The sequence below is a fragment of the Vanessa atalanta genome, chromosome 14 (genome assembly GCF_905147765.1).
Source record: "Vanessa atalanta chromosome 14, ilVanAtal1.2, whole genome shotgun sequence".
NCBI lineage: Eukaryota > Metazoa > Arthropoda > Insecta > Lepidoptera > Nymphalidae > Vanessa > Vanessa atalanta.
The window spans coordinates 12,584,291-12,596,625 of NC_061884.1; the positions used below are offsets into that span (position 1 = coordinate 12,584,291).

Genomic DNA, 12,335 nt, shown 5'->3' on the forward strand with positions numbered 1-12,335 from the left:
GAGCTCGCACTCTTTTGTTTTGTTTCCGATAAGCGTTCGCGATCCGCTCCTTATTGGGTTACCGCCTTTAATCATTGACGCCGAGCGCTGAAATCGAGAAAGCGCTCTAACGAACGCTCAATCAATAGCACCTCCGCTCCGATCCGTAATCAATACGCCTTTGATTCCGCGGAATAAAAAATGAGAACGAAAACTTTAGATTATTATTGGTGACAGACTGACAGGCTCCGGAGGAAATTGGCGATCGCTAACGAGCCGCGCCGGTAATTCGACGCGACCGACGCGCGTCTGTTGCGGAGATGACATTATTGTTACGAGTATTATCTGCTGAGCGCGGAGGACGCGGACCAAGACCTCTTCCTCTGCGGGATCGAATTACTCTCATCAATAGCCAAACGGTCCTTTTGTTTGAACTCCTTATCTTTTAATCATTATTTATTATCCTATAAAATATATCATTAGACTATGAAATCGTTTTTAGTGTTTTCCAAATAATGAATATATCTTATGATAAAAATGAATTGAAACTAATATGGCCTTTTATGAAATATTACTTATAAAGATAAGAAAATATTGTAGGTATGTTGTTCATTCGTATGCAAGATACTTATAACAATTTAACTGTATATGTTTAACAAACAATTTATATAATTCATTTTATTGGATTGGCCGAAAGGACTTATTACTGAGAGTAGTATTCCGAACTGGTAAGTAATATCATTTATACTTAATATGATCTCATAAATACCAATCTACCTTCTTGTAATAGCTAATCATTGATAACATTTTTAATATATTGTGTGGAAGTTCTTTAATTTTTTAGGACTCTATTTTACTATAACAACTTATTTGTGATTATAGGTGAGACTTAATTTGTAATTTAGATAAAATAAAATGTTATTATTATGAATCTAAGAATTTATTTTGCTTTATTGAAGGGTATAATGAGCCTTGTGCATGCTTTCAATGTGCACGTTGTCTATATATGAAACAAAATGATCGATATTTAAACTTATTTCTGCTCCCCAATAATACATTTCTGTGCTGCACTAAAAGTATCCCAAAAAATTCATACCACTTTTAGTATAGCCCAGACAGCAAAAAACGTACTTACATAAATAATTACGGAAAAACATTCTTCAGTACTTTTCAGCTTTTTTTTCTATGTGTTGCTATTGATAATATATTTTTCGATTGCAACTTTTTCCGGGATAATTTATTCACATAAATAGGTCAATAATAAAAAAAAATAACAATCATAATTTAGCTGGCGTTTGCTAAAAAGCGCGCGCTAGAAAATAAGTAAAGATAACGACTATGATCTCGCATATAGCTATTCAATCAATTAGATATGATAAAGATACAAATAAATAGATAATTATCATTTATATAAATTCCATTATTTTTTTATAAGAAAAAAATGTATGTAAAGAATTACGGAAACTGCGCAATCGCCATTTAAAGGGTAAGAAAAATGACTAGGGCTAAATCAACTTACGCTAGGTCATCTATATGCACACATTCATTATACCAGCGGGAGCATCAATGTACTTTTTATATAAAAAGATCGCTCACATGGACTCTAGGAAGCGTTCGTACTATTTATATACGTTGAGTAAATTTGGTGATTGCGTGTCGACACGATGATGGTATTTTATGAAAAAAATATTAAAATTAAATAAATAATAAATAGAGACAAACTATTGAATATATTTGAGATTGTATATTTAATTCCCTTAACCATTGACACCCCTCTCCCTTAACTCAGACTTTATCGAAAGGACGAAATCCAGTTTATTTTTTTTATAGCTTTGGCATATATATGCACCTAAATGAGTAAAATGCCGGCTACACTGGCCAAGATATATTGTTCCCATAGCATGTATTAGCTACCAAACTGTAATTACGCAAACCGTAAACATATTATACATTTAAAATAGTTCTGCTCGCATAATCTCTTCCATAAATATAAAAAGTTTGAATTGTGTTTTAGCGCTACCTATCAAATCCAAACCAATCACATCTCCGTCTATAGACTATACTAAATGTGTACGGTAACCGGGAACATACCTACATTTCGCGGATTCTCTTTGTTCTAGTTTTGATTACTCAGGCTCGTTCAGCTGCTATTCACCTGCTAAGTTAAGTTAATAACGATTTCATGTTATTATTAAATTACCCTCTAGATGTATTTTATTTATTTCTTTAATAATTATTCGGCTACCGCATATCACAATGTAAGTAAGTAGGTATATCTTTAATACTTTCTCTATCAGGCAACCTTAGAAAGCGCAAGAATATATATTGTGTGCTAAAGGGTAGATGGATCATGAAGGCCCACCTAATACTTATATGAGCTTTTCTAAACTTTTTATTTAAAAATCAAAGATAAAGTATATTACCTTTACCATATCAGAAATAATCATAAGAGATTGTTTAGTTATAAAAAAATACTCAGTATAAAATGATAGGCGTGTTATGCGTGTGAGTTTTTCTATGAAAACAACGTAAGTAATCTCAGGACTGCTAAAATAGATATCACATATAGAATCACAGTATAATGTCTTACATTAATATGCTTTGGGGTAACGCAGCCGCTACCCATACTAAGTATATTTGTGTTGCAGAAATAATTAAAGGGCTATTCGCGCTATCTATAACCTAGGAACTAAAGAATCATTGAGGTATACGTTTAAAGAAATCACGACATTAGCTGTTGCTTCTCAATATATATACTGTGTTGTATTGTGTATTCTTCTCAATACAAATTTACGGAAAAATATTAATGACTTTGTGAGAAAACTCATGTCATTGGTACTAGGAACAAACACAAACTTGTTACTCCTGTTACTTGACTGCATAGAGTCAGTAACTCTTTTGTGGGGCAATGTACACGGTTCTACAATAGGATCCCAGAAAGCGTTAAAAATGCTTTTGTTGATATATTTAAAAATATATATTAAAGAATGCTTGTGCGCGAAAGGTGCAATTATGAGAGTTCATGGTTGATAGCACACCTTGGGAATGAAACGATCGCCTCCTAAATATTTCTTTTCAAATTGAATAGTTGTAAATAATAAAATTAACAAAAAAAAACATAGTCTTACAGGGTTTTTTATACAGTTCATCTCAGGTCAGAGTCTTTCTTCATTCTCATTTTCTTTTCTGTGATAATGTTTAATTTTACAATCAATAAGTAAGTGTAATCCTTCTTTATTGAGATAATATAAGTATTTTCATCACAAATTAAACTATGTTTTTAAATTTAAATTTTTGTTGCAATTCAACGGGTAAATGCTGCTAGCATTTTTGCCACCACTCCACGCGGTCAAGATTTATACAGTAACTATTATTAATTCATATTTGTATAGGTATATTTAAGCACCTAATGTTTTTATAAATTATTATAGTTATTATTTGATATCAATATATGTGTTAAAATGTATCCCTTTCATATGCTTACTAATATTTAATAAGTAAATTACTTTTTATCAAAATAATAATTTAATTATTTGGAAAGAACAGTTGCATAAACAGATTTCATAACGTTTCATATTTCACATTTAACAGAAAAACTTATACCATTTCATGTTCCACTTATTACCTAATTAAAATCTTAATACGTATTAGACTGTGGGTTCACTCGGACCACCACCGATTTTCATGTGCTTAATTTGTTCAATATTCATTCTTTATCTTTCGCCAACATGTATGTATAAGCTCCAAGCCTTCTCAAAATAAGAAACGCAAAAGCTATGCAGGTTTTTCTGCACTGCAGTCCGGAAATTAAAATTGAGAGCAGAGCAGTCGCAGCAATGAACTGAAATTGTCGTTGGAGATATAGGTGTGTCATACCCGAAATGGATATTGAAAGAAAACATTATCTATTTAAAATAATCAAACTCAAATGTGTTTAAAGTTCATCATCATCATCATCATCATGTCAGCCGAAGGACGTCCACTGCTGGACATAGGCCTCCCCCAAAGATCGCCACAACGACCGGTCCTGTGCAGCCCGCAACCAGCGGCTTCCCGCGACCTCCACCAGGTCGTCGGACCACCTTGTGGGGGCCTACCCACGCTGCGTCTTCCGGTCCATGGTCGCCATTCGAGATTTTGTTGTAATTATGTCGAACATACATGTTGTTGGCTATCGATTGACTCCGAGGAGCCATGGTCAAAAACATTGAATTAAAAGACATGTCCGACTGTAGTGATGTTAACCTAGTTGTTACGGAGCCGTCTTTGATATCAAATAATAGAAGAGCTTTTGTCAGAACGCCAATTTTGTTTAAATTTATAATGTGATTTTTTAATCTAAAATTGGGACGGTGACAACAGATTAGCCCATGATCCAATTTAACTACCGACTCACTCAATGACATGAATAGGATTCAATTTCAAAAGTGGAAATTTGTCACTCTCATTAGTTAAATGAAGAGCGTATTGACTCTTTTTAAGTCAGGCCATGTTTTTAATGCAAATATAATTTAACAAAATAAAAGATTCAGTTATATTAGCAAAGTCTATTGTAACAATGACAACTGATAATTTTAGTCAGATATTACTATTATTTTTCATTAGTAACGATTTAAAAACAATACCCAATCAAGAAACAAGAATGACTTATATATAAATAAAATATGACATTTCTATTGTTACCCGATTCACCACACATTTCTGATCGCAGCTTAAGTAAATAACTTGAAGTTTCTAAATCAAACGTCACTGTCATATGTGATAAAATATAACCTTACTTTTAAAACAATTGAACTACTAAACATACATCAAAATGTTTAGGACTTTGATGAATAAACTAAGTACAATTCAATCACATGGTTTTCACACAACAACGTGTTTAAATGAAGTACAATTACTGACCCGACTCAGAGTAGTAGATAACTCTGAAATAGGCAAGCGGGCTATGGCAGAAGGCAAACCACCCAAAGTTATTTGTGTCTACAACAAAAAACGTACGTATGACAAATTTATCACTTCAAACTAATTTTAACAGACAAATAACTGAAGGAACTACTGGCAAGAATTATGATACAGAAAATTATTTTACATTTGTTTCCTCTTAAATATTTGTCTAGTGTGAAAATGTCTTGGAATGTACCATAGTATTTTTAATGTGATAAAGATATGTTTGAGAAAAAAACGAGAAAATGAACAATCAAATTTAATTTATCATAGTTAACGTGAGCCTATACTTATATAATAAAAACAAAAAAAATAATTCTATCAATTTCTAAGCAAATCGCAACTAAACCTAATTCTAAATCTAAACTAAACTTTTGATTTATCAAAAGTAGGCACAATGTACAGCTGTCAGCTACTAGTAAGTTTGTTATAATATTTTAAATTATAATCATATATAAAATTAATTCCTAAACATATTGTCTGTTCGAGTTGCTTGCTTACGTGGTTAGTATTAATTTTCTTGTTTTGTTCATATCTAAGATGTGATAAAGTGAACCAACATCAACTGTTGTTCAAGCACACAGTTTGTTATGGTTAAAAATCATTTGTTCTATACTCAAATTCATTTTAAAATCTAAAATGCAGCCTTTAACTTTATGTTATAAAGAAAAGTTGTTTAATACTAAGTGTATCAATGAATATGCTTAAATGTATACCAATCAAACCTATATGAAGACTCACTATATGTTTTTTTTTTAAACTTATTAACCTGTATTGTGGTGTGCAATTATATAAAAGTTGATTTTCACAGGTGTGGGCTACATTGGAGATAGAGTAATGGTAGCTATTAAAGGTCAAAAAAAGAAAGGAATTCTAGTGGGACTAAAACAAACCCAAAAAGTTAAAGTGCCAAAGTTTGATAGCAACAACATTGTCCTAATCGATGACAACGGCACACCTCTCGGCACTCGCATCCATGTCCCCATTCCCACCATCCTGCGCACCATCCTCAAAGAGAGGACCCACGCTAAAGGAGCAGATTACACCAAACTATTAGGTATTGCAACTAGATTTGTGTAGACTTAGTATAGACTTTAAGTAGTGTAATGTTTTAATAAAGTTATTTAGTATTTATTTATTGTTTAGTTTCATCTTCAAGCTGCCTCTACAACCCACATTGAATCTAAATATATTAAGATATGTCTCGGTCATAACACAATCTAGTACTGGCATCTGCCATAAAATTCATTTTGTAATATTGTTGCTTTAATTTGTAACAAAAGACGAAGCCTTCTTTGTTGTTTGCTAGTTATAGTTGTATACCATTTATCTGGATATTGTGTAACCGTAGAGAACTCCCAATAATACTTCTAAGAGGAGAGGGTAATCGGCCATACCAACAACATATATTTTTTAGTTAAAAAACTTATGAATTTTAAAAACTATTTATTATTATTCAAACAATATTGAAACTTGTCTAAATAAAACTTCTTCCATAGACAATTAAGAATTAATATATAAATTACATTAACTATAAAAAAGAGGAGGAATATAAAAAGTCGTAAGGAAATTTGAAAATTTATTAAAACTTATAATCAGTTCCAATCGAGAACAGACTTATTAGGACACGCTACCTACTGATGGAGATGAGCAGACGACACAACATCGACTACAGTATAACATGTTCATATCCTAAGGGCGGGAACGGCGGCATTGCCAAAGGATTCAAACACGACACGACACGACCACACACGACATTATTTCCGTCGAGTTAAACCGCTAACCGAAATACACAATGACGTAATTAAAAAAAAAATACTGCATAAACTTTACGTTGCTTTCAAAATTGTAACGACATATTATTTTCCCATTACATATTTTTCAAATAACTTCAATGCGACCTCGGCTCACCTTTACAACTTATTATAGTAATTATGTTTTATTACATAACTCGCTGACAGCCATTGTGTCGTTGGTTTCTCTTTAAAGCGACAATTATAATAATGGTCACGAAAGCAATACTCGTGTCGAGTGTATAATGTCGCCGTTCCCCGAGATAAGGCTTTAACGTTATAGCTATAATTTTTATTCTATATTCTTGAATTGCAAACATAATTTAAACGTTCGTAAGGAGTTAAAATAATCCAGCCTCATCGTTGATCGAGTGAAGACAGAGTGGTCGAAATCAGATCAAAATGTTTGTACTTCTCGGCTGGTTTCGAAATAATGTTTTTTTAAATTTTTGAACATATCGTCATAATCGGAAACAAAACGCAATTTGTTTTGGAGCAGATTAAGTAGGTACACATGCGTAAACATTACATTTATAATATAATTCACAACAAAGGTGACTAGATGTTTAAGATTCACGTGCGCTCGCTGCGCCTTACGTCCGCCCGACGGCGACGGCGCCTTAAATATTCTACAGTGTAACACAACTAGCGGAGACAATCCACGATTCAATTCAAACCTTTGACATACGAGTCTTAACATTCCAGTGATCGGTAGAGGAAAATATTTATACATTGTATTTACGACCTATCGCTTACTATACGAGAATTGAATGTAGTAATATGTATTACGAGATGACCTCCTGCCGTGAGCTTCGCCGACGCCCTCGGACGTCCCTCCGACCGGTAGACGGGAACTACGCAGGAGCTACGATAGTATACGGTTTAAGGAAATTATGGTATTATATTCATTTGTATACAATTATTCCTCTAGAGTCGAGCTATTTATACACACAATGTTAATATAACAAAAAATACACAATGCTTGTTAGAACTTCCAGTCCGACTCTCGAAGTCGTCGGCGTCATCTCATAACTCGTACGAGTAAGTTCCATACTGGGCTGGTTTCCATGGTGATATGTAGACAAATAATATCTTTGTACACAGTAATCATATCGGTAACACGAGGTATGGCACGGGGGCTGAGGGGGAGGAGGGGGGTCTTCAGGACGGATACGGAAACAGACGAGACCGCCTCGGCCGCTGCCGGCCTGTGTCCGGGGTCGGTGGGGGGATCCGACAGGTCGAGGACGCTCGAGGGTCCCGTCACGGTATAAATAACATTAGCTAATATTACGGTTTATTCTTAATTTATTTTTATTAAATTCGGACAAAGTTAAAAGATAATTTAATTGTATCGTAATATCGTTTTTAATAAGCGGAGATGTTATTCGATTTATATTTATTTTAATATTGTTATAAATATTGACGTTTTTAAAGAACGACGTATAGTTTATTTAAATATATTTAACTATTCTTAAATGAATTAAGTAAAACAATCTGCGCATAAAAATGAGCACTAACCTCGAAGCTGAAGGAGCGTCTGGCGGGACAGGAGCGACTGTTGTGCGTTTCGTTTCGTTACAAAATATCCTGTATTCAGAGTTCCGGAACAACACTCGCCCGCAGACGGCTCCGGGCCCTACCGACCGAGCCGGGCCCTCCCGAACGAGCCGGGCCCTCCCGACCGAGCCGGGCCCTACCGACCGAGCCGGGCCCTACCGACCGAGCCGGGCCCTACCGACCGAGGCTAGGCTATACCGACAAACACCGACTGCATTGAAACCGATACCTAACGTAACATAAAACACTAAATAACAATACGAATTAATATTACTGCAACAAAATAATAAAAAAATCCATTTATTTGACTACGATAAAAGTTTCTCTAACGATGTATATCTATAATATAAAGTAAATATATGTATGTCTTATATTTAGTTAGTAATGTTTGATGATATATTATGATAGATTTGAGGCGCCTCGGTCGCCCCCACGTCGCCAATTTGTACTCAATATTACAAAAGCCCGGTGTGTTCATGTTCCGGTGATCAGTTCACCTACATCGCAGACCACACCCGAACATGAATCTGAATCTGAATCTGTATGACGCGAGACTCGGGGGCGACTCGGGGGCGACAGGCGGCCAATTGGAATAGTGTTCTAGCTAGAGCGAAGAGGAGCCGAGGACGAATGCGAAAGAGTGGCGTCGGCCTCCACGGGCTCTCGAGAGCGACCGGCCGCCCCGAGGGCTTTCGATAGACGACCCTGAAAGTTCAATGGAAGTAAAATATCGTGGCAAGAAACTTCTCGAGAAACGGTGGAGACGGGGAGCTCGTCTACACGTCGACGACCATTTTCTTGTGTATGTCCGTGTTGCCCACCACGTTGCAGAACTCCTCGAAGGAGATCTTGCCGTCCTCGTCTTTGTCGGCGAAGAGGATCGTTTTATCCACGATCTGCTGGAGCTGGGTGTCCTTCAAGTTGTTGCCTACCATCATTTTAAGAACCTGAAATGATTGAATGGTCGGAAATCATTATAAATATAATATTTCATATAATATTTTTACTAGGCCGATGCGCAATTCTGAGACGTAGGTCACCTGAAAGAGTTCGCCGTTAGAGATGAAGCCATCGTTGTCCATGTCGTAGATCCGAAACGCGAACCGCAGCTTCGACAGCTTGTCGCCCTTCACACTGAACTGCGACACTCCTTGAATGAACTCCTTGAAATCCACCTTAAAAAGATTTAAAGCTGTTTTACTAAACAATTCGTCCCATTACTTATCATTAATTATTCTATTTTTCAAGTATTTTTTGTAACAAAAACTAAATTCAGGTCGATTACACTAATCTTCGTTGTGTCCGAAATCTTCACACTAAGTCTACCACGACCTCAAATTGTATCAATAATAAGTAAACAAGAACATCTTACAGTTGGTCACGTCACATCACGAGCACGGAGCCGTAAGCGAACATACTCACCGAGCCGTATCGTACGTTACCTCGCCATTGCCGTCGGCGTCGAAGATGTCAATGACGCGCTGCACGAGCGGGTTCTGCTGCAGCTCCGGCAGCGACATGAACTCGTCGATGGACAGCGCGCCCGAGTTGTCGAGGTCGAGCTTCCGGAAGCGCTTGCCCAGCCGCCGGATCTCGTCCGCGTCGACTGCGTCGCGTACAAACATCATCCGGACGCGCTCGCCGGCGCGACCCGACCGGACCGGCCCGGCCCGGCCCGGCCGGACCGCCCGCGGGCGAGTGCAAGCGTACAGTGTGTGGCTCGGATACTACGATCTGCTATTTACAGTATTGACCGCTATCTAGTGTAGTGGGTTCTCGATCTTTAATGAATGAGTGATCTATTTTAATTCGTTTGATGTTCATTTTTAATATTATTGGTTCGGGTTCGCCTCTTAGCATTTCAAGGTTGTGACGGTGAAGTCGAACCACGGTATTTGTTATTATTGTGTGTTCGCGATAACTGCGACTGAATTCGTATTGTTCCATATGCGCGGAAGTCATGTATGCAGACTGCATGCTGATTATCTCACAACCGCACATAGCTAAACATTCCGAGTACAAAATGATGACAAATCGAGACAATATTTACTTTAGCTATTGAATTTAAGTCGAGGACTGAATTTTAAGCGATACGACTTATTTAAAGAGTATTTTCGTGTGTATTACGTCTATAATTATAGATACGATCAACCCGTCTGTATTTCGATTAGTGTCGTCTTGTCGTGAGCGATCTATGAACGCCCACGTTGTATGTTAGTACCTGCTATTCTATTATTAACATACAAAGCCATTCTAAACGTTCCCGTGCTCGAAGCATTGCGCATCTGTTCCTACCGAAACGTACGGAAGCGATACCTGGCGGACAGTTATGTCGCCTCGGTCTACACCAGCCACCAAAAATATAAAGCAATGAGAGAAGTCAGATACGAAAGTCCACATAGAAGCTCTTTTTAAATCACATTTTGAATATAAGAAGCACAGAGAATAACAGAAATAATTCAACATAAAACGAAAGAAAAAGGCGCGGGGATTTTTAGGATTGTCAAACCTATGCTGGTGGTTTTTTCGACAGCTATTTGACCAAGTATATGACAGACTAATGAACTTTTCAGCTTTTCCTTTAGATTCAATATAACGAGCTCTCTGAACAATGGCTCCCAGTTGTGACCTGATATTTGACATCTCCCATCACATACATTCCTCACATCTGCACAATTATTAAACAATCTAACCATCACAAACATTCACAATATATTCTAAGAACTCTGTACTCTAGAGGCATTGGTGATGCGGATGCATTAGCCCAAATTTTAAAATAATCTATGTACATCCAGAACAATTTTTAATTTCGATTTTGAGCATAGAGAAGAGCAAATGGTTATAAAAATTACAACAAATTATATAGTATAGTACACCAACTAGAATAAACAAATAGATAAGCTTTCATCTAAGAACTATGGCGTACACGGTACAGCTGATTATGCACACAGATCACATTTAACAGACAATGATAGCAAGCAAAATGTTCGTGTCGTTAAACAACTGGCAACTAGGAGCCAGAATGAACATTCAATTAAATTCAATGACAAAGATAAACTTTAAGTTAATTTAAAAAATCACCATTAAATGCTTACACATGTCACAACATTCACATAGACTATGGTTTTCCTACACCATAAAAATATTAATAGCTATTTGTTGATTTTTTATATTATATTTCAATTCAATTTATTTAAATTTAGTTTAATAATTTACTAGGAAAAAAAATTGTTCTGGATAATAGGGGTGTACGTGCGGTGTGTCAACATGGAGATGAACATCAGCGAGTGACACTACGACACTCACAGTTCTCCACCTTAAAATCAATGCAGTTAACACGTGCTGAAACAAACCTCATGTTATGCTTCTTACGCACACCCTATTCCGCACTCAAAATGTATCCACTACTCGTCTCCTCTTGCAACAGGAAGCTAACAATATGTTAAGTACTGGGGATAACTTATTTTTATGCTAGTCATTACAATGGGGAGTTGTTACTTAAAGGATAAGATTGTTTTATCTCAAATAAGATTAGGTATTGGTAACGGAAAATAGTATGCAATGAAACACTGGTTATAATAAGGCAAGTAAAATAATCACAGAAAGGTGAAGGATTTTGCAAAACCGAAATGCATACTCACAGTTTGAACAGAGCTCCATAGGAATTGAATTTTCGTTGCCCTGTAAAAGTAAAGTTGTTTTTTTTTTTACAAATAAGTAATAAAACTCTCTTCAATAAAAATGCATAGATCTAATATTTCATGAAAGCCAAGATGTAAATATCCAAAATAATTTTCTAATTATTTCTGAATTGCTTAAATCACCGGTTTACACCCAGAAACACATAGGAGCAACCAATAATGAAGTCGAAATACAAATAACGTTGTGACTCTTACCATGGTGTTGTTTTTATGTTACGTTCAGTTAAGAATGTTGATCTCTTGATATTTCGTACTAATTTTTAATTTGGTTGATCCTATCACTTGTTAAAGAAAAACGACTTGTCTGCAGAACACACCATCGATGATCGATCTAAATAAAGTTGACAGATTAAATAGA

At 36.0% G+C, this 12,335-nt stretch overlaps 2 protein-coding genes across 3 annotated transcripts; one reads left to right on the forward strand and one right to left on the reverse strand.

Moving 5' to 3' along the window:
* Positions 1–4,714: 4,714 nt before the first annotated feature.
* On the forward strand, positions 4,715–6,061 carry LOC125068584 (39S ribosomal protein L14, mitochondrial). The gene is made up of 2 exons (XM_047677766.1): positions 4,715–4,973; positions 5,735–6,061. Exons 1-2 carry the CDS (start codon positions 4,793–4,795, stop codon positions 6,001–6,003), a joined length of 450 nt encoding a protein of 149 aa, XP_047533722.1. The 5' UTR covers positions 4,715–4,792; the 3' UTR covers positions 6,004–6,061.
* Positions 6,062–6,489: 428 nt separating this feature from the next.
* LOC125068583 (calcineurin subunit B type 2) lies at positions 6,490–12,313 on the reverse strand. 2 transcript variants are annotated; one of them, XM_047677764.1, is made up of 6 exons: positions 12,173–12,313; positions 11,918–11,957; positions 11,583–11,618; positions 9,719–9,882; positions 9,317–9,451; positions 6,490–9,223 (listed from the first exon to the last, which is right to left on the reverse strand). In XM_047677764.1, exons 1-6 carry the CDS (start codon positions 12,173–12,175, stop codon positions 9,053–9,055), a joined length of 549 nt encoding a protein of 182 aa, XP_047533720.1. In that variant the 5' UTR covers positions 12,176–12,313; the 3' UTR covers positions 6,490–9,052. The 2 variants fall into 2 exon arrangements, with proteins under 2 accessions (XP_047533720.1, XP_047533721.1); XM_047677765.1 differs by lacking the exon at positions 11,583–11,618.
* Between the last annotated feature and the right edge of the window lie 22 nt (positions 12,314–12,335).

What these genes read in the sequence shown, in the direction of transcription:
- LOC125068584 (XM_047677766.1), top strand. Translation starts at nt 4,793, where the DNA reads ATGTTTAGGACTTTGATGAATAAACTAAGTACAATTCAATCACATGGT. An exon ending in TTGTGTCTACAACAAAAAAC is followed by an intron (nt 4,974 to 5,734) that starts GTACGTATGACA and finishes TGATTTTCACAG; the next exon opens with GTGTGGGCTACATTGGAGAT.
- LOC125068583 (XM_047677764.1), bottom strand. An exon ending in TATGGAGCTCTGTTCAAACT is followed by an intron (nt 11,619 to 11,917) that starts GTGAGTATGCAT and finishes GGTTTGTTTCAG; the next exon opens with CACGTGTTAACTGCATTGAT. An exon ending in CTAACGGCGAACTCTTTCAG is followed by an intron (nt 9,224 to 9,316) that starts GTGACCTACGTC and finishes CAATCATTTCAG; the next exon opens with GTTCTTAAAATGATGGTAGG.